The sequence below is a fragment of the Nothobranchius furzeri genome, chromosome 3 (genome assembly GCF_043380555.1).
Source record: "Nothobranchius furzeri strain GRZ-AD chromosome 3, NfurGRZ-RIMD1, whole genome shotgun sequence".
Taxonomy (NCBI): Eukaryota; Metazoa; Chordata; class Actinopteri; order Cyprinodontiformes; family Nothobranchiidae; genus Nothobranchius; species Nothobranchius furzeri.
The window spans coordinates 87,724,860-87,750,819 of record NC_091743.1 but is presented as its reverse complement, the minus strand read 5'-3'; the positions used below and the strand labels follow the sequence as shown (position 1 = coordinate 87,750,819).

Genomic DNA, 25,960 nt, shown 5'->3' with positions numbered 1-25,960 from the left:
AAAAACAGCATCAATGCAGCTTTTTTTTCTAACAGAGCGTATTTTTCGAGCGGCAGATGAAATTTACGAACACTATATTAATTGGATGCGTTTGTAAATTTAATCTGCCGCTCTGAAAACGCGCTCTTGTGCAATCAGAAAAAAAAGCAGCATTCTAATTTTCTAACTGCAGAGCGGCAGATTAAATAAACGCCCCCAGTTAATATCGCGTTTGTAAATTTAATCTGCCGCTCTGAAAATGCGCTCTCCAGTTAGAAAAAAAACCAGCAATGAATGCTGTAATTTTTTTAACTGCAGAGCGAATTTATTCACAGAAACACAGAATGCTGCCGTTTTCATGAGAATAAACGAATGGTTTCTGACATCAAAGTGGACATAAAATGGCGTATTAGAACAGGGGCACCTGTTTCAATCCGCAGTTTGAGAATTCGTTTATATCGGCGCGTTTATAAACCACACACACCTTAACTGAGCTAACGGGTGCCGGTGTGTGAGAAGCAGGCAGGTGCTGCTGCGTTCAAGTGTTTCAGTTTTTTTAAAATGAATTTGATTAAAAATAAAGGCGCCTGGCCCGTGTCCGAGGTAATTACACAGTCGTTGGCCCTCGGGCCGGGCCGACCCCCGGGCCGGGCCGACCCCCGGGCCTAGGGCTCCAGTGCAGGGCTCTACCTCAGAGGACAACAGAAGACAAATCAAATGAAAACAAAAATGCAACCGCGTGATGGAGTTAGTGTTGAAGAGGACGGTCCTGGTAGAACACCAGGATGGGTTCATTCACACAGCCTCTGTTCAGGCAGTACAGACTCTGTGTTAAAGCCTCGTGCAGGACCAGACTCCCGGTCTCATCCTTGTAGCGCAGCTCAAAGCCCACCACGTTCAGGGATCTCACAGCCAGAAGAGCGGATACGTTAAACACATCATACCCAGAGGAGGGTCTCTGGTCCAACCCCAACTGTCGCTCCTCCAAGATGCAGGTTTCGTTCATTTTCTTCTGTGACGTGATGACGCTGTGCAGGGTGACTATGACACTGAGGGGGTGTGGGTGAAGGTTTTTCCTGAACAGGACCAGCTCTGCAATCACCATGGATGAGCTCAGGCTGCTGACATCAAACCAGATCCATCCTTGAGGAGCATGATGTGGACCTGGGCAACCCAAAGAAGTACAATTTAGAATTAGTTTCAACTAAAACCCATGGATTACTCTGACTTTGTTCCTTATAATCTGGTCAGTCACACGATTCCTAGCTTTCATCATTAGTAAAAGGAGGTGTCATGGTCCGGTAGTTTTGGTCCTGTTTTAGTATTTTCTCCCAGACCCCCACTCAGTGCATCTTCTGCTCAGTCAGCCTTATTCAGCTCATCTGGACCATGCTCGACTCACCTTCCTGTCTTGCCCATGCACCGCAGTCAAGATTAAATATTAAAGTCCCATCAGTTGTCACACACATTGGTGTGTGGTGAAATTTGTCCTCTGCATTCGACCCACGCCCTGGGGGAGCAGTGAGACATGGAGCTTGTTGAACCAACAACTGTATTTCTAGAACGGGCGCCAACACAGTGAATCTAACCACTTCCCCAACTGGGTCGTACCACTCTACATCTGAGGAGAGGGGGAAACAAGGGCGCTACATGACATCTTACAAGAGCTTCTGAGTCAGAGATACGCTGGGCTGACTGCTGGGTAAAACCGGGTGGAAAACATTGGTCTCCCGAAAGCTGCTGAAAGCTGGCAGCCTGCGCAGCAGACAGAGATGCGCCGAGCTGCGGGGAGGGGAGGAACGGGTGGAAAACATCGGTCTCCCGAGAGCTCCACAAGCCGATAGTGGGAACCCAGCTCCACCAACATGTTATATTTCAACCCATTTTCTAAAGTGCAGCATTATGTTAAATGCACTGGGGTTTACCCTATTACATTTAAATTTCATGGTTAAACAGTACATGTTAAAATCTAAGCTCAGCAGTGACCTAAAATACATAAATATAATTTTACTTACCGAAAAAAATGAATTGGAGACTCCTTGGACGCTCTATTAGTGCAATTAATGCCACAGCAAGTCATTTTGTCCAACAATTGCACAAAAAATATCCAAACAAGAATACAAACACAGAGACTCAAAATCCCGGAGCAGTTTCCAGGCCAGACCGAGGCTCTACTGAGACCTTTCCATGGAGCTAGCTCTGTGGTCACGTGGGTCTGATGCTCATTATTATACAGAATTTTAGGCTTTTAATACACTTAAACAGAAGAGTGAGAAAAACATTCACCCCCTCAGAGTTGTCATGAGTGTAAACTAGATCATTTAAACCAAAAACATGTTTTGGTACCAGGCTGTAAACATGTTTATTTCTGCTGTGAAATCGGTATTTTTAACATGGGAGTCAATGAGGATTTGCTCCCTTCTGACACCAGCCCCTAGTGGATGAGGGTGGAACTGCAATTTTTGGTACTTCCTGGTTGGCCTCAATTTTTGAGCCGCATTGTGGGGGCTTGGTTGCCTCTCACCATTAGCACATGCTGCAAGGATTGAAGGAAGAGCAGCATGTGACCTTTAAAGGATTGGATAGGGATCATGAGGCATTTAAGGGGCTCCAGAAAAACATTGTTGCATATAAATCTCCCAAGTCTTTTTCTATCCGTCGCTGTCGAACCCAAAACTGCAACCCCAATCCCGTTACCACCTGAGTTTGCAAGGGTCCAGGTGTAGAGCCACTTCTGGCAACCTCCTAGCCTAAGTTAGTTTTTATGAAGAGCTGTTATTCATTTATTTGTTTATTTAGCCTTTTTGGGATTAAATTAAATGATCAGAATCAGAATCAACTTTATTTACATTGAACCCATGTCTTCAGCCCTCAAGGCCAAACACAGACGAGCAAAATTCAGGTAACATGTATTGTTTTGGAACAGGGCGGCCTTAAGTCTTTTCCTGTCTCAAGGGCATCCATGCAGCTGAATCATAGTGGTGTCGAATCCAGTCTCACCTGGAGTTGGCTTAATTCATTCCTACATTCCTACATCACAACAGGAGGCCTGTCAGCTCATATTTTTTTCTTTCTTTTCAAACAAAGTAATTTGCTGCTCTAGTTTGTGTCCAAGCCTGTAAGCAGGGTCTTTCTAAACTGTATTTTCTGACAAGATCAACTCAGAAATCCAAACAGATATGTTAAGATGTGAATGATTGAAGGACTGACATGTTGGGCTCTCTCTAAATGACCAAATATCTACTTTTGTGAAGGACTAGCTTCTTAGCACAACTGTAGTTTATGCAGGAAATAGTCCAAAGATACCAGTTTATTCTACGTCACTTGAGCTAACCGTTAGCACTGACAACTCCACAACATGGCAGAACACACGCAGGCTTGTGTCATTTGTGGAGATAAAGCATAAACGTTGCGTTTTTTACCCAAGAAAGAAGAGCAAACAAAGGCAGCGGAAGAGTTGCATTGCTGTTAGCCAATCAGAGGAGAGATACTTGCATATCATGAATGTTAATAAGTAAGACTTCTACTTCCTGTAAAAGGAGCGGCCATTCACTCTTACTAAAGGCCATAGTGAAGTGGTTAAAAAAATGTAGTAAACAGTGTTGTGGAGTACCGGAATATTAGTACCGCCATTACGTATTTAGAATACTAATTATGAGTAACTGTATTCCGGTACAGTTACTATTTTTAAATGTGGTATTTAGAATACAGTTACTTTCATATTATCATTGGAATACTTGTGTGTTTTTCACTTTTCACCTTAAAGATGAATAAAGAAATCCAATAAATGAATAAAGAAATTGTCGGGCAGAATCTACGGTCCATTGACGGCTCTCAGCTCTCTTTCTATTCTCTGCTCTAAGCGTGGGGTGGGATCTACGATCTTTCTCTGCGTGCTGTTGGATACCAAACAACCAGACATAGGCCGTGTTCGAGATGAGCCAGTTCTGCGCAGATTAGATCACCGGTGATCGGCGAGCAGTGCTTGCCGGTTAGCTTTGTGTCCGACTTGACGCCGACTTGCTCTGACGTCATGCATACGTAGGCAACGATAACCTCGTGAGATCAAGGCGGCCGCAGATTTTGGAGCAAGGCGCTGCAGTTGCTTTCCACCGGCTACTAAACCTAGGGGATGACGGGAAACGCCTGGCTCTTACCTGTGTACCATCACAGGTGGTTCGAGTTGAGCTGCGCCTCGCCTGGAAAACAGACGAGAGCAGACGGAAGCAGCAGGGGGAGTGGCTGAAAGCCGGCGTTTACGTCGGACAGATTTCCCTGCATGTGTAGCTCGTGGGTGACTATGGATGAAGATATCGTGTTAGCGTTCATACTTGTTTAATTTTCAATTTTAATTCTGGTGCCTGTTAGCAGCTGAAACACGTCCTCACGTGCTTGTGGATATCATATATTGTATATGAAGACATGACTGTAATAATAAGTAAAGGTTATCAGCTGTAGCTTCAGTGTGCTCATAGGAAACGTGACAATAGAACACAAAACACATTTCTCTTTATGGCCTATATAGTTGTCATCATCAACGTTACATGATTTACAGAATACATGTGACCAACTAACATTTCATGTTCTACCAGCGGATGTTTGGATCAAAATGTGAACCAATCAGATCTTAGATCAGGTGAGAGTCAGGCGTTTCCCGTCATCCTCTAGGTTTTGCAGCTGAGGGAGAGCAACTGCAGCGCCTTGCTCCAAAATCTGCGGCCGCCTTGATCTCACGAGGTTATCGTTGCCTACGTATGCATGACGTCAGAGCAAGTCGGCGTCAAGTCGGACACTGCTCGCTGATCGCCGGTGATCTAATCGGCGCAGAACTGGCTCATCTCGAACACGGCCAGTAACATCCCATCCACCAACAGAGTGCTGTGACTGGCCCACCAAACCAAAACAACGCTGTGATTGAACCACTACGGAGCGGCGGCCATCTTGGTTTGCTAACTTGCAGGTACATCCCGCCCATTTGGCTGACAGAGTGCTATGATTGGCCCATCAAACATATAGAGCGCTGTGATTGGACGGCTTTGGATGTCTGTCAACGAGGCAGTCCGACATTCCACTGTGGAAAAACTACAAAACACATAAAAAAATATAAATAATACATTGTTTTTTTCTAAATAAGTGCACTGTGATTGGCCAGTCCCAATTATTTTGAAGTGTTTTGTCCAGGGGCGTGTCCAGGGAGTGGCCTGGAGTAGCACATGCCACCCTTGGAATCTGATTGGCCACCCCAGGTGCCATCATACTAATTTACCTTTAAATAGGCTTTTCATTGTCCACAAAAGGCTTGGGGGTAAAACAAAAAAAGCATAACCATTGGTGCCACCCATGCACAAAGCTGTCCCTCAACTGGGCCACCCCATTTTAAAAGATATGGACACGCCACTGGTTTTGTCTTGATTACATTTTCTTGCAGACAGTAATGCTGTGCAATGTTCAAGTACTTTCTCACAGAAACAGAAACATACTTTCTATTGACTGTTTGATTAATAAAGTAACAAAAATAATTTTATCGTTTAATTTTTTTTCCGAGTCGGTACATGACATTTAGCATTAATATGCCCTGCTTTCCTGCGGGAGTAGCTATCAACACATATTGTGACATTTAATAGACCTAAATGCTGTTTTTATGGGAAAGCATTCCAAGTATTCTGAATACAGTACCAAGATTAAACAAAGTCACGGAATTCATTACCAAATACATTTTAAAGCCAGTATTCAGTATTCTGTAACTAAGTACATTTACAAAGTATTCTCCCCAACACGGGTAGTAAATGGGACTTTAAGAAATATGATTTTTCTAAATTCTTACCATCAACACTTCGAAAGCTTTGCACCAGCATTCCATCTGATTTTCCAATATCTTGAACTTCCAAAGAGGCTAAATGCTGATGGATCCTCCTCATATAGGGATGAAGTTTGGCCCGGTGACTTGTTGACACTTTGCTGATGTGTAGCATTTCCAGAATCGCTCTGCTGACCTTGTGGTCATCCTCCGTGTCTCTGAGCTGAGCCGTCATGAACAGACCTGACACAGAACACATGAAGGAAAAATAAAACACTCCCAAGCACGTTCCCCTGAGCATGCTGAATAATGATGAAATGACAACGCTGCTTGCAGGATTGGGAATTCTGGAATATCCTAGTAGCCTGGCAGGCTGCTGTAGCAGTGTGTGCCCCAACAGATATGCAAGAACCCCGGGAGCTGTCAGACCCACTGCATCAGTCTGCTGTTAGGCTGAGGAATGCTTCTCTTTCAGAAACACCCCACCGTACAGCAGCTAGCCTGGAAAACTTTGGGTTAGCAGCACGAAGACAGTGGTCAGTGTTACATTTTCAGGTAACACTTGACAATAAAGGTCCTTTTACTAACATACTTAGCATCATTAAGCATTAATAAACTATTAAATAAAGTATTAACAACTGCTTAACCATATTATTTAAAGCATTACTAAGCAGACCCCTACAACTCTTTGTCATAACCTTAAGAACAATTATTAGTTATCATTATTGTTTAATAATGCTTACTAATGCACCAAGTAAGGTTAATAAAGGGACCCTCATATGTTACCAACGTTGATGTTGTCGAGTTAATGTCTCTTCATTTGTCTCCCTGGGATGAAATCTGCCTCAGATGGATCACACTACAAAGACACAATTCACTTATCAAGATTATCGTAGAAAATAACAAATAAATGCACCGTCTGACAACTAATAAAAACATTCCTAAAGGGATACTGTGACAAAGTGGTATGGATGATTTCCCATTCGCCCCTGTAATTTATTTCTGTAGCCTGCTGGCACTGTGATGGGGGATACTTTAACTAGACTGAAATGTGAATATTGCACTGGTGTGGATGTAGTTACCATCTGGGATTTCATGTTTGCTTTGTATCCAGAGCAGGTTGTGAGGGGAGGGTGGGGAGGGCCCGCCCGGGCCCGCCCAGTACTACCTCCCTGGATCATCCTAAGGCCCTGTCCACACGTAGTCGGGGATCTGCCAAAACGTAGATATTTCTCTACGTTTTGGCCTGTCATCCACATGAAAACGGAGTTTTTTCACATGAAAACGGATCTTTTTAAAAACTCCGGCCAAAGTGAAGATCTGCGTTTTCTCCGTTTTGGGTGTCTGCGTGTGGACGGACAAAACCGGAGTTTTAAGGTCCGCAACGTCACTTTCCGCGACAAACAAATGCTGACATCACGTGTGCGACCTGTGTTTACACTAGCCGACAGCATGGATGCCCTCAGAGCTGCGCTCGCTTTATCAATTGTCCAAGCGCTTTCTGCTTGTTTGTTTTTGCAAGCGGAATTACTGCTCCTTGTGGAAGACCACAGACGAAGGACGAGGTTAAGAACGGGGGAAGCACTGCCGCCTACAGGTCTGGCATGTCCTTAACAACGTATTTATCCGGGTACGTGTGGACAGAGTTTTCTTTTTAAACGAGGTGGTGTGGATGCAAGTTTTTGGAGGGGCGGGTATTCGTTTTTTTAAAAACCCGGCTACGTGTGGACTAGGCCTAAGATTGGCTGCTTCATTTGGACAAACCAAAGGAAGTGGGATTTGTTTCTTTGGTCTTAGTGTGAAAATGTTTCGTGCATTGTAGAAACAGTTTTGTCTTTTGTATATATAAGCACTTTGGTACATTTATGTGGATGTTTATTTCCTTTTGGGTTTGATGTTGGAGCACCAATGATTGGGGCTGATTGTTTGCAGGTGTGATTTTTCTGGGGTATTTAAAGGAAGCCAGGTGGAGGCATGAGGTTTTTTATTTTTTTATCTGTAAAAGGAAAGCAATGAAATAAACGCCTGAGAAGCATTTAGGCTCCCAAGGAAAAATGTCCCTGTGCTACAGTTTGCCTCTACTTCTTTCACCTTGAAGACCTTCTGGCTGCTCTACATTATCACAGATACTTTTCTACTTTTCATAATTTAAATCATTTTCTTGGGCCAGTATGTGCTAACATGACCGTTAACAGGATTATCAACAGGCCACCCAGCCCCTGTCACCCCCTCTGGCCAGAATATTCCAGTCACAACTTCCAAATGCTGGGACGTCTAAAACATTGAGTTGACATTCTTGGTGCTGCAGTCTGGTTCCTGCATGCTTTAGATCATGAGCACAGCTGATTTTTGTAATTTGGTGATGAACCGCTCCTGTAGACACTAAGGAAGGCTGGGGAGACGTTTCAGCTGTTAGATGAAGGTGTTAGAAAGACAAATACTCAGTGAGTTTTGCTTTTCGTTCTACAAACGGACACTAGGGGGTGCTAATAGCAACCCTTTAAAAAGCTAACAAAACTAAGGACTATTCATAAAGCATGTTAGGTTCAGATTAACACTCATTATCCAGGCCAGAAGTGGAGTAATTAAATCATCATTACAGGTGATGACCCTCTGTTAATAGTGATATTCCACTGACATTAACAGTTTTAACCCTTCAAATGGCTAATTGTACTATTGAACAAAGCAAACAGCACCTTTGGTCACCTTTGTTCATGTTTCCGTCCATCATTCTCTTGTCTTTGTCGGCTCTGTTCAGTAATGACAAACCAGTCAGAGGTCCTCGTGGCTTTGATCTGCTGTCGGGTGTTAGGTTTCTCCTGGGATTACTCCCACAGCAGCAAACATGTGAGGCGAGGAGGGCCTCCTCGGCGGGCTCTTCCTGCTATCCGTCCTCCCTCTCTTTGTGGAGCCCCCTCCTCTGAGGTGGAGTTTGTTACGGGAGACATGATCCGGTTTCTGTCAATGAAGCAGTTGCTGCTGAAAACACGAGAGAGAAGGAAGAGGAGGGACGGTGGTGGATGTTCAGGTAAGAACACGTCAGACTGCACATGAAGATCTATACTTTGATTTTTTTGGACTTTAGAGATTTGTTTTGATCACCTGAACGGGTTCCATAGGTAACAAACCTTATCTCTTACAACTCAAACAACTATTCTGCCTGGCAAACATCCGACATAAACAATGGACTCTGTTTTTCTAAGAGAAATTCATGCCCCTTTGACTCTGAGGACACTACACTCCTCCTTGTGTGGAGGGATCTGAGAGCTTTTCAGACTTTGTGTTGTGTTGGACTGAAGCCAGACTGTGTCTGCAGCTGCAGAAGGCTTTCTTTGCTCCTCTGTGTCTCCGAGCACCAGGAACCCTGTTATTACGAAGGTTAAAAGATGCTGTGATTAGATGCGTTCCCAGCTGTGAACCACAGCTCTGTGCTGCATGACCAGTCTCTCTACTGCATGTTTAGTGTTGCTTTAGTGTAAAGAGAAGAGATGCTCTGATGAATACTTGTGCTGTTTTCTCTCAACATGTTTTACATTCCATGTGAAACAGGTAAAAAAAAACAATAAATAACTTTTACATTCATTATATCTGAGTTTTTACAGACAAGAAAAAAGCACCGACTCCAACTGGAGCTCTGGAGCTCCATGTAAACTTAAAACTAGTACATTTATTTTAAATTAAAAGAATGAAGCATGAGTGACATCCTGTGCTCAAACTTGGGTACTGCAGTCAGTGTTGCTTTTTCAGCGTTAGAAATTGGGGTGTGAAGGGGATGCGTGAAAGTTGGCAGCTATGCGTAGCATTGTTAGCGCCACATTAGCCTCTAGCCTTCTTCACCAGTTAAAAAAAAAAGATACCGTGGCTTCTTGGGGGTACAAAAAATAACTTCTAGGTTGCTTCAGCTTGATAAACAACTCTGGAGCTTTTTGCCTGCCAGTGTTGAATTACAAGTGCTGGCACTACAGCGTTAGCTTGGCGCAGATTTGGCAACCTCAACGCTCACAGATTGTAAACAGTGTTACGTCCCTCTTTGACCTTTGAAAGGAGAAAAACTGACAACCCCCCAGCTGGCTGAGAATAAAATCAGTTTCAGTGCAACATGATTGAGACATTTACAATGTTTTGGGATTACTTCACTGTAGAATTCTTACATATTGCTCCTTTAAATGAGTCACAAGCAGCTGGACATGTTAAGAGCCAGGGTTTGTCCTAGTGAGGCGTGTTTTGTCTGAGAAACCCATCATTATTAAACCCTAACCCACATAAACAGGCCAGTTTAAACATGACTAAAATGATATGAAATAGGAATTGTTGTTTTTAAAAGAAAGTAATAAAAAAGGTTACAAGTGGCATTATGGAAGTTTGAGACCCAAAACATGTATAGAAATAATAAATGTCTTCTTCATACATTCTCCTGCAATGCCCTGGTCCTGTAGAATGAGCCCTGGCATTTTTACTGTGATTGCCTGTTTTTCTGTAAAATCACAGAAAAAGAGAGATGCTCGGGTTGAGCAGGCTCCTTCGTGCGCGTTCACGCTCCGGTGTTGGTACAAGATCTGCCCACAGATAAAAAAAGATGTGGGTTCAACTTTCATTTTGGAACAATTTTTCAAGCAAGGGAAGGGAATGATCTGAGCATGCAGGAGGACTGACCCATCTTAAACCTTTGTCGGCTGTGCTGAAGAGAAAGGTACAGAACCAAATTATTTAATTAATTAGCTGCATGTTCTCCTGTCCTCTGTCCTCCGCCCCCCCCCCCCCCACACACACACACACACACACAAAAGCGGAGCTGAATGTCTCAGCTGTTATTTTCATTAAGCAGTGTGCACGTACAGCATGCGCGCCTCGTGCACGAGCCTACTATTGAAGCTGCCATTACGCTTTTGGCCTGAGGGGGCAATCGCTAGCATAAAAATTAAAAACTCTGTAAAGTCCCTTTAAAAAAGAAAAGGGTTAAAAGTTTGAACCCAAATGATTCAGTGTGTTTTGGCATTTGTGAACGGAAACTTAGGAAAGGACAGTCGTTTACAGGGATGTGTATGGTTGAAATTCTGGTGATACGATACATATTAAGATACAGGGGAGACGATACGATATATCACGATATATTGCGATACATTCAGTCAAACGTGACAAGCAATTTTTTTACTGAATTTATTGTAAGAATGTTCAATAAACAGTCCAAACTGATACGTAACATGTTTAACATGAGGTATCTGACCCATGATGGAGGGATTTACATTTCAATGGTACAAACAAAACCCGTTGCACACTGCTGCTAACTAGCGGGTGGCAATTGAATTGCACAAAACGAAAAGAAAATACACTGTTTGCATGTAATTTCTTTCAAAAATTAGATACACGGCTTTTGAATATCGATGTAGTAATCGCAGGAAAAAATATCACGATATATTGCCATATCGATATTTCTGATACACGGCTTTTGAATATTGATGTAATAATCGCAGGAAAAAATATCATGATATATTGCCATATCGATATTTCTGATACACGGCTTTTGAATATCGATATAATATTGCTGGAAAAAATATCACGATATTTTGCCATATCAATATTTTCTTACATCCCTAGTCGTTTATACATGTGGAGATATTTAAGAAACAAACATTTAGCATTTTAGAACGTAAAAGTACTAACTACTGATCTCAGATGAAACCCCGTACAGCAGATGTGGTTAACCTTGTCCTTTACCAACATCCTTATCTGAATCAGCACAGATCTCTTTTAAATGAAACACTCAAAGATAAAATGTTTAAAGTACAAACAGAAGATACACGTTTTTTTTTTCTGAGTGGATTAAAATAAACTGGTTTGACTAACAAGTTGACTACAGGTTGTGACCATTAAAAGACCCTGTTTCAGCTTTTAGTTCCTCAAAGATGATCTTTTTAACTCCGTAAACACAAGCGTTGTTCATGGAAACAGGCTTTAACATGTTCCTCTGTTCTGAGGATGCTTTGTGTGTGCGGTCTGAGGAAGGTGTCCAAGGCAAGTGTTGAAAGAATGTGGCACGACAACTTCCCAAGCTAGTTTCCTGAAACAAAATAGCTCCCACTCTAAGCCCTCATTAGAGGGAGACAGGCTGACACCCGGCTCAGCCTTGAGGGAAGATGAGGAACGAGGCACCACCTGGGAGAAGAGGGGTAGAAAACAATCATCTCTGCTGAAAAACACAATTTATCACAAAATAAATACAGTTTAAATGATGTTACTGGTGTTTAGGACATCCATTGCCCAGCGAAGCTAGGAAAGTCAAAGGTCACTGACAAACATGTCATTACAAGGATGAGTGTTGAGCCTTAGGGAGAGGCCAATACTCGTTTATTTCTAATCTATTTCCTGAGCCTGACACAGAAATGTGGAACATGGCTAAATTCTGAATGATAAATATCTAAATAAGAAGCACATCTTATCGTCACGTTGTCTTGAAGGATCCTGGTTTCCTCTAGGGCCCGACCGATATGCTTTTTTTGGGGCCGATACCGATATAAAACTTTTAACAAAGGCCGATAGCCGATATAATGGCCGATAAATCTCCCCTACAAAAATAAATACAAATGTTCTTAAGATTAAACCCTTCATTCTCTGCCTTTTTGATGCCAACTTATTTCTATATTACACACCAAAGAACTGTCTCAATAACTCACTAGGGTTTCCAAGTAATGCAAATAAGATTTATTTTGCAATCTCAAGAACAACAGAACACACAAACTCAGTCAGTATAAATCTAACATTCAAGTTTTTTGTTTTCTGAGTCTGTGGAGTTTTACACTTTTGTGTTTTGATCCTTTCCGAAGCCGACAGTATTAGGAAAATAAAAATAAGATACGTTAAATGACTAGTATGTGGCAATGTATAAGCCTTATGCAAAAAATAAGGCTGAAAAAATACAATAGATTTATTCTGTTGTAGAGAGGAATGTTTATTTCTCGTATTACCGCCCCTACTCCTCTCCCAGCTAGGGGGACTCCCTGCGCAGCGTTTCATTGCTTTGTTGCCACCACCCCCTCGCCCGTCCTCAGCTGCGACAACGGTCCCAAAGCGCCGCCAAACGGGGACCGCCTTCATTGGTCGACCTTGTTATCCTATTCCAGGGTTTCTCAACGGGGGCTGTAGCGCCCCCCCAGTGGGCGTTCAGACTATATCAGGGGGCGGTGAAAGTTTTTTGCCACTGAAGGGGGCACTGAGATGCTAATGGTGGGCGCTAGCGATACAGGACATTCATAACAGACAATGGCTCAGAATAAAAAGAAGTGCTGACAGTACAATGTGAACTACCTTCAGTATGGATTTATTCCTTCACCCACGAATCCAAAACTCCCCATGTGCCTGCTTTGTGAACAAGTTTTTTGAAACGAAGCAATGAAACCCTCCTGGCTTAAGGAGCACTTGTCCAAAATGCATCCAGACAAAGCTTTAAAGGAACTGAACTATTTTCAGGTAAATAAAGAGAGACACTCTAAGAGAGGTAGCATTAGTGGTATGTTTGCTCGAAGCATGATTTTACTGGACCGAGGATTATCGCTTCCTACAATATCTCGTTGCTAATAGCTAAAACCACTTTTTTATGATACTTTTTTATGACATATTTGTATGAAACTGTTTCAAATTCAAGGCTGAATTGTATTTATGTATATGTATTTTTTTAATTATGATTTTTGTATCAAAAAACTTTCTGTTTCTCTGCATGGGACATTGGTGGGCAGTAAGGGATTGGGGGGGGGGGGGGGGGGCATTTAGCTGAAAAAGGTTGAGAAACCCTGTCCTATTCTATAGGCCACATGGGCCGGCGAAGTCCGCGCCGTGCAGCGGTCATTTTGGCGTCTGCACTATTTTTTTCGCGAGCCGCGGGTGAACCGCGTGAGTTTGAAAAGACTGCTGAAGAAGAGCGGAGGAAATTGTCTGAGAATATTCCAGAATGTCTACCAGAAAAAGGCCAGCAGAAAAGGGGGAAGCAGCGTGAGCTCTGCATAGAGCGTAATGCTGCAGCAGTTTTATTTTATTTTTTCAGGTTAACTTTTCAATACGAGGCCACGAGGCACACAATAAACTTAGGAAGCATGTTGAGGGGAAACATACTTTTGTCATTGCTTATTTTACCGTTCAACTTACCACTGAAACAACAAATATGCTTAAAACTGAAGATTTACCTCCTACTTCCTCATCACCTTCGTCTCTGCTTGACCGAATTGGTTCTGCTGCCCCGCTGCATGTGTGCTGTGACGGTGGCTCAACCCCCCGAGGAATGGAGCCCCACAACATGAGTTCATAAAGCTGGCGCCATCTGCTGGATAGGTAGCGCAATACCGGCCATATCGGCCGTCTTTTTGGCCGATAGCCGATAGTGTTAATGACCCCTATATCGGCCGATATATCGGTCGGGCCCTAGTTTCCTGTGCTAGTCCTGGAGGTTCTTCGTGTTTCTGCACGTGGCTTCAGTTACTCTGTGGCTGCAGGTTGGTTCTCGGCTCTTATTATCTTTAAAAATGGGTTCATTAGTGAATCACTTGTAGACTGAAGCTTTTATCACAAGCAGCACAAATAGTGATCTGTTGTGTTCAGTTTAGGTTATTTATACATTTCACTAAAAGACTTCACAAAGTACTGTACAAATGAAATCTGATCATAATCCAGTCCAAATGCTCTAATTTCATGTATCTCTATTAATAAACAGTCCAATTGAATCTTGTTAGAATTCAAAGCAATTGTAAACATTAGGATTTGGTGTATTAACCATCAACCATTAAGTGTTGTTTTATGTGGACCATCTGCATTGTTCTTGTAATGGCGCATCAATCTCTTTCTGATGGAATAAAGGGGATATTGATCGGTCGGTCGGTCGGTCGGTCGGTCGGTCGGTCGGTCGGTCGGTCGGTCGGTCGGTCGGTCGGTCGGTCGGTCGGTCGGTCGGTCGGTCGGTCGGTCGGTCGGTCGGTCGGTCGGTCGGTCGGTCGGTCGGTCGGTCGGTCGGTCGGTCGGTCGGTCGGTCGGTCGGTCGGTCGGTCGGTCGGTCGGTCGGTCGGTAGGTAGGTAGGTAGGTAGGTAGGTAGGTAGGTAGGTAGGTAGGTAGGTAGGTAGGTAGGTAGGTAGGTAGGTAGGTAGGTAGGTAGGTAGGTAGGTAGGTAGGTAGGTAGGTAGGTAGGTAGGTAGGTAGGTAGGTAGGTAGGTAGGTAGGTAGGTAGGTAGGTAGGTTGGTTGGTTGGTTGGTTGGTTGGTTGACTAAATAGTTCTAAAACCCACTGGAAGTGCTGGATCAGATCAGTTTTTTTTAAAGTAACGGTTCTTTTACAGCAAACTTGAAAGTCTGGGATGCAGTACCATTAATTAGTTGCTGAAAGGTGAAAACTAAAACAGATCCAATGACCAGCAAATTATGACACTGCATCATTCACAGCAGGGGTGCCCAATTCTGGTCCTGGAGGGCCGGTATCCAGCATGTTTTAGTGGTTTCTCTGCTCCAACACACTTGAATCACCTGTGAAATCTGTTAGTCATCTACTGGTTAAAACCAGGTGTGTCCAAACAGGGTTAAAACTAAAACATGCTGGAAACCGGCCCTCCAGGACCAGGATTGGGAACCCCTGATTTACAGCCCAAGCTGTCGTTGCAAAGATTCTTTCTGTCCTACTTCGCTCGAATATCTGCCCAAGCAATTTTACGTGTGCAGCTGTTTTGTTCATCAAGTGTCTCCAGTGTGTACAAAAATGTCTTTCACATGAACATTTTCCCAGCACCCCCCACCCAACTGTCACCAACAACACAACAATTGTAAAAACAGGCGAACATCAGTGATTAAGTAGGTGTGTGGCTAATTTAATTTCCACTAATTTCATTAATAGTAAGAAGCCTGAGTGACAAATCAACATTCCTTTAAAGATGGTCTCATAAAAAGACTGAACTGAATACAAGCAATACCAGAAAAATGAACAGAAACCTCGGAGGACTAGTGCCTAAAGCAGGGCTGTGAGCTACTTTTACACAGTACAGAAGAGCTACAGCCATATGATTCACTCACACTGATGCTTTCCATGCTTACTATGTTAAAATGCTATGCTTACTCCATTGATTTATCTGTTTTTCAACGTGTCAGCATCATAAAAAAGGTACACGGAAATAGTGGTGTTCTGAAAATCAAATTAAACAAACCATTTTAGTTTTTAACTAATCAGATGCTTTCAGGTGTAACGGTATGAAATGACTGTTTTCCATCAAAAGTCATTCCCCCCTCTCCTCTGAGACAGAACTAGTCTGCATGAGATGTGGCCTCAAGGTCTCATGCATTTGTTATAAACTGCTTCTTTCCAGCCCAACAGAAGAATGAAGAAAGGACTCTCTCCTTTTAATAAATCAAAGAACTCTATTTTAATAAAGCTAATCAAACAAAGTGTTAGTCAATAATAAGATGTGACCAATCTGTGAAATCAAAATATTACTTTATTATAATCCTATAGAATATAATAAGTAATATAACTTTAAATGTTTCCACTAGGACTGATCTCACGTAGCGTTAAGACATGACACGTTGCTTTCACTGATCCAATCAGAATCTGCCAGAAGTGATGGGGGCGTGCTTTTGGTGGTGCTTGGTAAATCTGTCATCTTTTCATTCGACCATAAACCAAAACGTCCGAAGTATAAAACTATGCCCACGCCATCTTTAACACTAGTTCAAAGCGTTCTAGAGAAGTTGTCGGAGTGGCCAATCCGTAACTTTCCTCTTCAGCCGAAAGAACCAACGACAAGCTGGATAAAATCTGTTGCTGTTCCACCTGCTGCAACGGTTCCTTTCAGAATAAAAGCTGAACCATCAAGACCCAGTTTTGGGTCTCGCTAGATGCCAACAAATTGTCGTGACCCGGAAGTATCTCACAGACTGGTGCTCGGCTGCCGCGGCTGCTTCTACAGGCTTCGGCTCCATAAGGTCAAGCTGGACCTTTACACCTCCTGATCTAACGGGGACTTCCGCTAAGGGTATGTAGACCAACAAATGGCGTCGAATGTGTTTATGAATCTTCTAACCAAAGCTTAGCGCGAAGACATCACCTTCATTTCCCATCAGAACTAATCGTTTCTTCGGATTTGCTGGTTCTGAACAACATTCAACACATTACACCATTCTCCGTCTCATTCACCTTAGTTACACCATACATGTAGTGTTTAAAGTTAGTCTAGTTTTAATTTGTTTGATAAATCTTTACATTTTGAAAACCTGACTCCCTCTTCTTTTGTCTCTGAGTGAATACGAAGCCGTTATCTAATCCCTGCAATAAAAAGTTCCAATCTTCTGGTTTAAAATAACCTCACAGATCCATCAGGTTGATTTCATATTTCCTATGGAAATATATATATAAATATATAATTACGCCTTATGGTTTATTAAATAACATGCTTTAAATCTTAATGAAATCTAAATCTACTCTGTGTGAATGATTTGACATTTTTGTAGAATGGTTCAGTAGCATAACTTTTATGAACAGCTAACCTGCTCCTGTTCAGTTCCTGACCCCGTGCCCTGGAGCCTCAGCAGCAATGTCAGTTTTTCTTTGTGTCCAGCTATTTAGTCGTACTAAATGATCATAAACTTCCAAAAACTATTGAATGTCTTAGAAAATGGCATTTAATATAAAACGTTTCAAGTAATTACGTTGTTTGATTATTTTTCCAAACATGCAACACAAAAACGGTCATAAAATGAATAAAGTTGAAGATATTTTATCATAATAATAATAATAATAATAATAATAATAAATTTTATTTAAAAACGCCTTTCAGAACACCCAAGGTCACTTGACAGAAAATACATTAAAACAGCAATAAAACGCAAAGAAGAAAAAACAAAGAGAGAAACAGTTCAATAAAATCAGAGGTCATAAGCAGATTTAGGCATGTGTGTTTTTAGTTTGGTTTTGAAAAGGGTAAAACTGTCGATGTTCCTGATGTCTGTGGGGAGTGAGTTCCAGAGACGGGGAGCAGAGCGGCTGAAAGCTCTGCTCCCCATGGTAGTGAGACGGGCAGAAGAAACAGCAAGATGGATGGAAGAAGAAGATCTGAGAGAAAGGAAGTGGGTGTTTATATATATTTTAAATAAAATACAAGCTAAATGTGATGAAATAATTATTAAACCATGATATAGAATCATTTTTATGGGTTTTTTGCTCACTGAAGTTAAGTTTTGCTTCAACAACTGCAGGTAAAATGATGTGTTGCTGTGTTTTGTGCTGACAATAATAAAATAAATGGGTTAGTGAACGCATGGCCTTTAATATGCATTTTTACTGCAGATAGGACTTTACTGTCACCCAGATTATTTCACTGAGGATGTTTTTCTGAAACCAGGTCTGTAAAACCAATGTCAGCCCGTCTCCTTTAGAGGCGCGTCTTCATCCAGCTGCAGCTGCGGGGATCTGTGTTGCAACCTGACCCATTAATCCGCATATTTCCTGTATACTGCACGTTTGCCGAAAGATTTGTGCAATAATGTGTTTGGCGCTTTGACATGGTTTGAACCCATAAACAAACTGTTTAAAATCTGGGACTTAACAGTTTAAGTGAAGTGTTTTTGTTTTTACAGCTCACGAACGACCAAGTGAACCAACAAAAGCCCACATGCAACCGGCTGGAAGTCGATCTATTTCCTGGAAGAAAAGCATGCCGTTGCCTTGACGACCTCTGAGGGGTGTGGCTGAAAGAGGTCCAGTTTTTGCCAGGAGATGGCTGGTTGTTCACAGGTGGCTTTGCATCTGGGAAGGATGTGTTCACAGGGTCAAACGCTGCTTCTGGTGCTTCTGCTGGGATCAAGCTGCTTGTCTCACAGTTCCCTTGTGAAGGTCAACAGAGGTTTGAAGGTGAAACAGGGCCAGTCGGCCTACCTTCAGGAGGGTGACCTGCAGTTTCACGTTCCCATTCAGAAGGACACATGCAAGTTGGAAGTGGTGTTGAATGAGCCCATAACTCAACGTGTGGGAAAACTCGTTCCACAGGTAAGGGAAAACCTTCGGTTTATCACACAGCTGATCTGTGAACACGCATGTAACATGTCGGCATAACATATGGGCGACGGTGGCACAGGAGTTAAGTGCTCGCCCCGTAATCGGAAGGTTGCAGGTTCGAGCCCCGCTCAGTCTGTCGCTGTCGTTGTGTCCTTGGGCAAGACACTTAACCCATGCTGCTTGTTGGTGATGGTCGGAGGGGCCGGTGGCGTCAGTGCTCGGCAGCCTCGCCTCTGTCAGTGCGCCCCAGGGCAGCTGTGGCTACATCGTAGCTCATCCCCACCAGTGGGTGGATGTGTGTGTGAATGGGTGAATGATTGATTGTGTTGTAAAGCGCCTTGGGGGGTTCCAGGATTCTAGAAGGCGCTATGTCAAATACAGGCCATTTACCATTTACCATGTCTTCTGTAATGAAACGACGAGGCTGGAATGGTTGAGTATCATTTTTCGGGATGGGTACCGAATTCGGTACTTTTTAAGGTACCGACCAAATTCCATAGTACCGACTGAGCACCGATTCACGTCATTTGAAACGGTGCCTCGTTTTGGTACCCGTCCTTCTTAAGGAGAACTTGCCTAGACAGCTGCGCATGCACAAGAGCGTTATGTCGTCGGTCGCTGCGAGCCAGTTGTAAACAGAGCAGCATGGTAGAAAGAACACACGCTAAAGCTTGGGTCCTCTTCACTAAATGTGATGGGTAACTGGGCGATGATGAAACCAGCGACAACGATCTAAGTGAGACATCCTCATCTTAATCTGCTCCGGTAGGTAAATAAACTGTTTAAGATAACGTTACCTTGATATGTTAGCTTCCGTTTCGCTAATGGTGTGTTTGCTTTCTCCTCAGAAATTCTAACTTTCCAGTAGGAAAAATCAAATGAAAAAGGACGGCAAAAGGAATGAAGATACACAGTAAATTTAGTTCACAGTAAAGATGTTTGCTTCAGTTTAATTATCAGCTTATAAAACTACAAGGACGATGTTAAAATACAAACAATTGTATGTTATTTATCGTGATTTTTATATATTTTTTATTATAAAAGAGAATTAAAATAATAAACACTCAAAAGTATCGAAAATTGGTACGTTAAGTACCGGCATCGATTCTTAGGTACCGGGAATTAGTACCGAATCGATTCAAATGTCAAAGGTACCCATCCCTACATTTGATTACTCATTTTCTACATTTTAATGTTCTTTTGAAATTTCATATCTTCACACTTGTGCCTTGTGAACAATGAAAAAGGTGTACTGTAAAACTATACATTACAATTTTCCAGAAAAGTGTTGCTAAAAATCCAGCTGCTTTACTGGATGTAGAGCAAAATCATTGGCTGTGCTGGATTTTTGTACTAGAGCAGGATGTGTGTATGTTGGTAGAAGGAGAGGCTTCTCTCACACCACTGAGGGGTTTCTTCTTCCATCTGTTCTGGAGTGGAGAGGGAAGTGAGACCCTGATTAGACCTTTTCAGTCACATAGCAGGAGTCGTACCAGGAAGGGATGTAGCTAGTTTTGCTGCTCTCAGAAGTTCCTAGCAAAAGGTAATGAAGATGAAAGCAAGGAGCTACATATCTGGCCAAGGATAGCGGAGGCTATCGGGCTTCACTGTTTCACCGTGATGAAAGACTTGTGAGTGCGCCGTTGTCGACGGCCCGGGTGCATGGCTCTCGGCTCCGTGTCAACACAGCGCCAGTAGCCAAGTCAACGCTCCCAGAGATGGGACCATCGACAGCGGTGGATTCGCGGACCTTTGACCGCTGAGGGCCAGCAAAGCCCGTATCCTCAGTCAGCTTACCAAGTTATGGTTTTGTTACTAAGCAGGACAGAGGTGCCTTCACTTTGTAGTCGCTCTACTGGATTTTTCTTGCTAAAAACACCCGAAGAAACTCCATTAGCTTCGGGTTAGCATGTAGCTAATGTTCCACTGATCTCCGACTGTGGAGCATGAGCTGAGGTAAAAGGCCACTGCGTCCGGCTATAATTGCAGCGGTCTGAAATCTTGTAATTTAACAGTCCCGGTCCATGTTGGATCTCCACAGGCGACCAGCATGACTTCAGCCTCACACGGAAGTCAGTCGGCCAAGAGGGTGGGCTACCCTGGTGCCCAGAGCCCCTTCTTAGCTTCATGGGCTAGCTAAGTTAGCTAGGAGCTACGTTGCTTCCTTGTTCCAACCGTAAAAGCCCCACCCTCAGCTCCAACTCTTTTCCCACCTTTGGATTGTCTAGGCGTGACAAGACGTGTGACACGGTCAAAGTGGCGGTGGTGGGAACCTCCCATTTGGGAACAAAAACCTATCATTTGAGCCTATGGAAGTTATCTGACCAGTATGTGTGTCAATGCTCATACTGACCCCTCATTCACATCGAGCGTGGAACATATGGAGTCTGGTTTTTGTACGGCTTTTGGTCGGACTGACACTCGCACTGATTGGTTTGTGTGCTGCTCATCTCCAGAAATCTGCTCCTGTGCGAGTACCAAGGATTTGAAATTTGACTTAAAACTAGGGATGGGTACCTTTGACATTTGAATCGATCCGGTACTAATTCCCGGTACCTAGGAATCGATACCGGTGCTTAACGGTACCAATTTTAGATACTTTTGAGTGTTTATTATTTTAATTCTCTTTTATAATTAAAAATATATTTTTCTCGATATATAACCATATTTGATAAATATCACGATAAATAACATTCAACTGTTTGTATTTTAACATCGTCCTTGTAGTTTTATAAGCTGATAATTAAACTGAAGCAAACATCTTTACTGTGAACTAAATTTACTGTGTATCTTCATTCCTTTTGCCGTCCTTTTTCATTCGATTTTTCCTAGTGGGAAGTTAGAATTTCCGAGGAGAAAGCGAACGCACCATTAGCTGATAACAATGGCGGCAATGGAAGCTAACATATCAAGCTAACGTTATCGTAAACAGTTTATTTAGCTGCTGGAGCAGATTAAAACGATGATGCCTCACACTTAGATCGTTGTCGCTGGTTTCATCTTCACCCAATCACCCGTCGCCTTTAGTAAAGTGAAGCCAAACTATAGAGCGCGTTCATGTTCTTCCAGTCGGAAATTCCGAGTTCCGAGGAGAAAGCGAATGCACCATTAGCGAAACGGAAGCCAACATATCAAGCTAACGTTATCTTAAACATTTTATTTACCTACCGGAGCAGATTAAGATGAGGATGTCTTAGATCGTTGTCGCTGGTTTCATCATCACCCAGTTACCCATCACATTTAGTGAAGTGGACCCAAGCTTTAGCGTGCGTTCTTTCTACCATGCTGCTCTGTTTACAACTCGCTCGCAGCGACCAACGTAACGCTCTTGCGCATGCGCAGATGTCTCGGCAAGTTCTTGTTATGAAGGACGGGTACCGAAACGAGGCACCGTTTCAAATGACGTGAATCGGTGCTCGGTCGGTACTATGGAATTCGGTCGGTACCTTAAAAAGTGCCGAATTCGGTACCCATCGCTGCTTAAAACATTCAAAGATATACCTGTAAAAATATCATACACTGTGAATTGATTTCCCTGTCATTAATAATATCACAAAAGCCATAAAAAATAACGCATTTGGAAATCTACTGGATGCGGCTCGTTGTTCCATGTCTCACTTCCTGTCTGGCTCATGACACTTTATGTAACTTTATGACAAGCCGCATTTAGTTAAATAGGTTTCACGCAGAAACTTTCTGGAGCTCTGCAACCGAATTTGCACCACAGCACAGCTGGTGTGAAGACGTCGACTGGACTCAAAGATTTTGGTCTATGGGGAAGCTGTACAGCAGCCGGACCACATCCACGAGGCTTCACTGACAATACAAACTTTCTTTTGACTCCTGTAGGTGTTTGATTGCATTTATCTAGCTGGTGAGGTCAAATACGTCCACAACGGCTGTCCATTGTTAAAAGAGGACATGGTCAAACTTCGTCTATACAGGTACTGTCTATTGTAAACCGGTTTTATTCACTAATTTTCAGGAAAATGTTGAATTCCACAGCAATAATGAATTTGTATGATTTGTTGTTTGTTTTGTGTAATTTTGACCAGGTTTACAGACACGGAGACATTCATAGAGGAGTTGACTCTCCACGTAGACATCGTGGAGCCAGAATGTGGTATAATTAGGCTGGGGCCCAAATCACTCAGGGTGTCGGAGTTCTATGGTCTCTCTGATGCTGTTGATGGTAATGTGGTGTCGTTCCACTATGAGAAGAGATCTAGTCTGGACTGTACCATCCAACTCAGCCACCATGACACCCACCTGCCAGCCCATGGCAAGCTTGTCACAGGAGAACCAGACAAAGCTACAAAGAGAGGGGATGAGCCAGAAAGCTTCATTTACCTGCGTCAGAAGCTAGGTAAAACCCACAGTGACATCATATAGGACTGTGTAAAGGTCTCAGCTCATATAGCTCATTTATACCTGGCTTTAAGGAGCCAAAAGCTGAATGTTTTATGGAGGTTTTTCAGTTTTTCACAGAACACCGGCTGCTTTGTTTTCTTGACCATTTATTAAGGAATCCTGATGTTAATGAAGACACTTAACTTCAATCAATTCTCGACCGGAAAAGGGTGGCTTGCCAACTCCGGGTCGGGGGAGAGGTCCTACCTCAAGTGGAGGAGTTTAAGTATCTCGGGGTCTTGTTCACGAGTGAGGGTAGGAGGGATCGGGAGATCGACAGGCGGATTGGTTCGGCGTCTGCAGTGATGCGGACGCTGAGCTGATCTGTCGTGGTGAAGAGGGAGCTGAGCCAGAAAGCCAGGCTCTCGATTTACCGGTCGATCTACGTCCCAATCCTCACCTATGGTCATGAGCTTTGGGTAATGACCGAAAGAACGAGATCGCGGATACAAGCGGCCGAAATGAGTTTCCTCCGTAGGGTGGCCGGGCTCAGCCTTAGAGATAGGGTGAGGAGCTCGCACATTCAGGAGGGACTCTGAGTAGAACCGCTGCTCCTCCGGATCGAAAGAAGTCAGTTGAGGTGGTTTGGGCATCTGGTCAGGATGCCTCCTGGACGCCTCCCCGGGGAGGTGTTTCGGGCATGTTCTGCCGGCAGGAGGCCCCCGGGTCGACCCAGGACGCGTTGGAGAGGTTACATCTCCAATCTGGTCCGGGAACGCTTTGGGGCCCTGCCGGAGGAGCTGGTGGAGAAGGCCTGGGAGAGGACGGTCTGGAGCTCCCTAGTTGGGATGCTGCCCCCGCGACCCGGACCCGGATAAGCGGAGGAAGACGACGACAACGACGACGACTTAACTTCAATGCAAAAAGAAAACTCAAACATTTAAACAAAGAACCAAATTTAAACAAAACCTTTGGGCATGTTCACAACATTTTGTCCCATTTCTGAATTGCACATCTGCTGGGTTCACATCAGGTACCAAGTCATGATCTATTGCTGTGGTGGCAGGACCCAAACAGGACGAGAGGGACAACAAAACTTTAATACAACCTAATTGTTCTGTACTGTTAACCACTGGCGTGGCCAGATTTTTTAAAATGGGGTGGCCCGGGTAGTGCACTTCTTTGTGCATGGGTGGCACCAATGGTTATGCCTTTTCTTTTTTACCCCAAGCTTTTTGTGGAAAAGTCTATTTAAAGGAAATTCAGTGGGATGGCCAATCAGATTCCAAGGGTGGCATGTGCTACCCCAGGCCACCCCTGGACACGCCCCTGCTGTTAACATTGTACATCCTAACCAGATGCCCGAGCCACCTTAACCGGCTCCTCTCGATGTGGAGGAGCCACAGACAACACTAAAACATTTTTAGTAAAGTCAGAGACAATACTGTTTTAGTCTGGACAGGAAGATCTTAGATTTTGACGCCATACTAGATGTTTCATTAGAACTGATTCAGAAACCTGACACTGTAGAACAATCCCAAGGACAAGAGCAGTAGCAGACCTATTGTCTCAAATACATAAATGTGGTAGTTGACCCCTTGGGACAACCCATGTTCATGCAAACAATGCATAACTTACATTTTAGTGACATTAACAGGCCAAACTCGAAAATTAGAACATGACGCAAAACTTAAAAGGTGAAACTAACATATGAGACAGACTCATTACATGCAAACCCAGATATCTAAGACCTTTGTTTGTTATAACTGTGATGATTCTGGCTTACAGCTGATGAAACCCACATTCAACATCTCAGGAAATTTGAGTGTTGTGACAAGGTTCAATATTCCAGACTCAAAGTGTCACAATCTGATCAGCTAAAGAATCTAAAACACCTGCAAAGGCTTCCTGGGCCTTTAAATGGTCTCTCAGTCTAAGACGAATTACTGAAATAAATGGATTTTTGCACCATATTCTACTTTTTGGAGTTTGGCCTACACTACACTCTTTAAAGGAAGCACAGATCAAATGCCTGTAACACAATCTGGAACAGAAGATAAAAGTTGTGTCTGAACTGTGTTGTTATTTAGACAACAAAGCCCGCGCAATGTGTAAATCTGAAGACTGTCTGATGGGTCTGAAGCTGGTGAAGTTTACCAAAGTTGCCTGTGACGACTTCCTGTTGATGGGACTAAAGTATCAGCACACAGACCCTCCATCTCCTGATGTAGACTACATAGCAATCAGACTGGACCTGAAGGACACCAGGAGTGGCAGCATATATCAGGTAGGTTAGAAGCTTTGAGTCTTGATCATCAGGAGTGAAGGAGGTATTCCAGTGAGCTAAATTTAACTTTCACATGCTTAAAGGGACATTATGGAAGTTTGACAGCCAAAACATGTATAGAAATAATAAATGTCTTCTTCATACGTTCTCCTGCAATGCCCTGGTCCTGTAGAATGAGCCCTGGCATTTTTACTGTGATTGCCTGTTTTTCTGTAAAATCACAGAAAAAGAGAGATGCTCGGGTCGAGCAGGCTGCTTCATGCGTGTTCACGCTCAGGCATCGCCCGTAGCATTTGCTATCCGTAGCTTTAGCAGCAGAGAGAGAGGCAGTGCCACTTTGTCGCTGTTCCTAACGCCTAGTGACAAAGCTAGCTACATTTCTGAGGACCCTTAGCTACTTTCTGTAGAACTTTCTTCTAGATATTTCCTGCTAATTAGCAACAAAATAGCCATTTTCACTCCGAACCGTTCTTTGAACGTTGTTTCAGCTGTCATCAAGGATATACATGTTACAGATACGGTAGACATCACTGG

General features: G+C 43.3%; 2 protein-coding genes across 3 annotated transcripts in view; one reads left to right on the top strand and one right to left on the bottom strand.

Moving 5' to 3' along the window:
• Positions 1-587: 587 nt before the first annotated feature.
• Positions 588-8,656, bottom strand: LOC107384746 (uncharacterized). The gene is made up of 3 exons (XM_015958183.3): positions 8,483-8,656; positions 5,804-6,019; positions 588-1,143 (listed from the first exon to the last, which is right to left on the bottom strand). The coding sequence occupies exons 1-3, from the start codon at positions 8,505-8,507 to the stop codon at positions 728-730; spliced, it is 657 nt and encodes a 218-aa protein (XP_015813669.1). The 5' UTR covers positions 8,508-8,656; the 3' UTR covers positions 588-727.
• Positions 8,657-8,716: 60 nt separating this feature from the next.
• Positions 8,717-25,960, top strand: part of frem1a (Fras1 related extracellular matrix 1a) — a 73,724-nt gene continuing 56,480 nt past the window's right edge. For both annotated transcript variants that reach the window (XR_008559745.2, XM_015958182.3), the window contains exons 1-5: positions 8,717-8,804; positions 18,372-18,780; positions 22,639-22,733; positions 22,845-23,155; positions 25,230-25,426. Coding sequence is in view for 1 of the 2 variants with exons in the window: in XM_015958182.3 (XP_015813668.1) it covers positions 18,511-18,780; positions 22,639-22,733; positions 22,845-23,155; positions 25,230-25,426 (873 nt within the window). In the remaining variant the exon portion in view is untranslated. The remainder of the gene's footprint in view (positions 8,805-18,371; positions 18,781-22,638; positions 22,734-22,844; positions 23,156-25,229; positions 25,427-25,960) is intronic.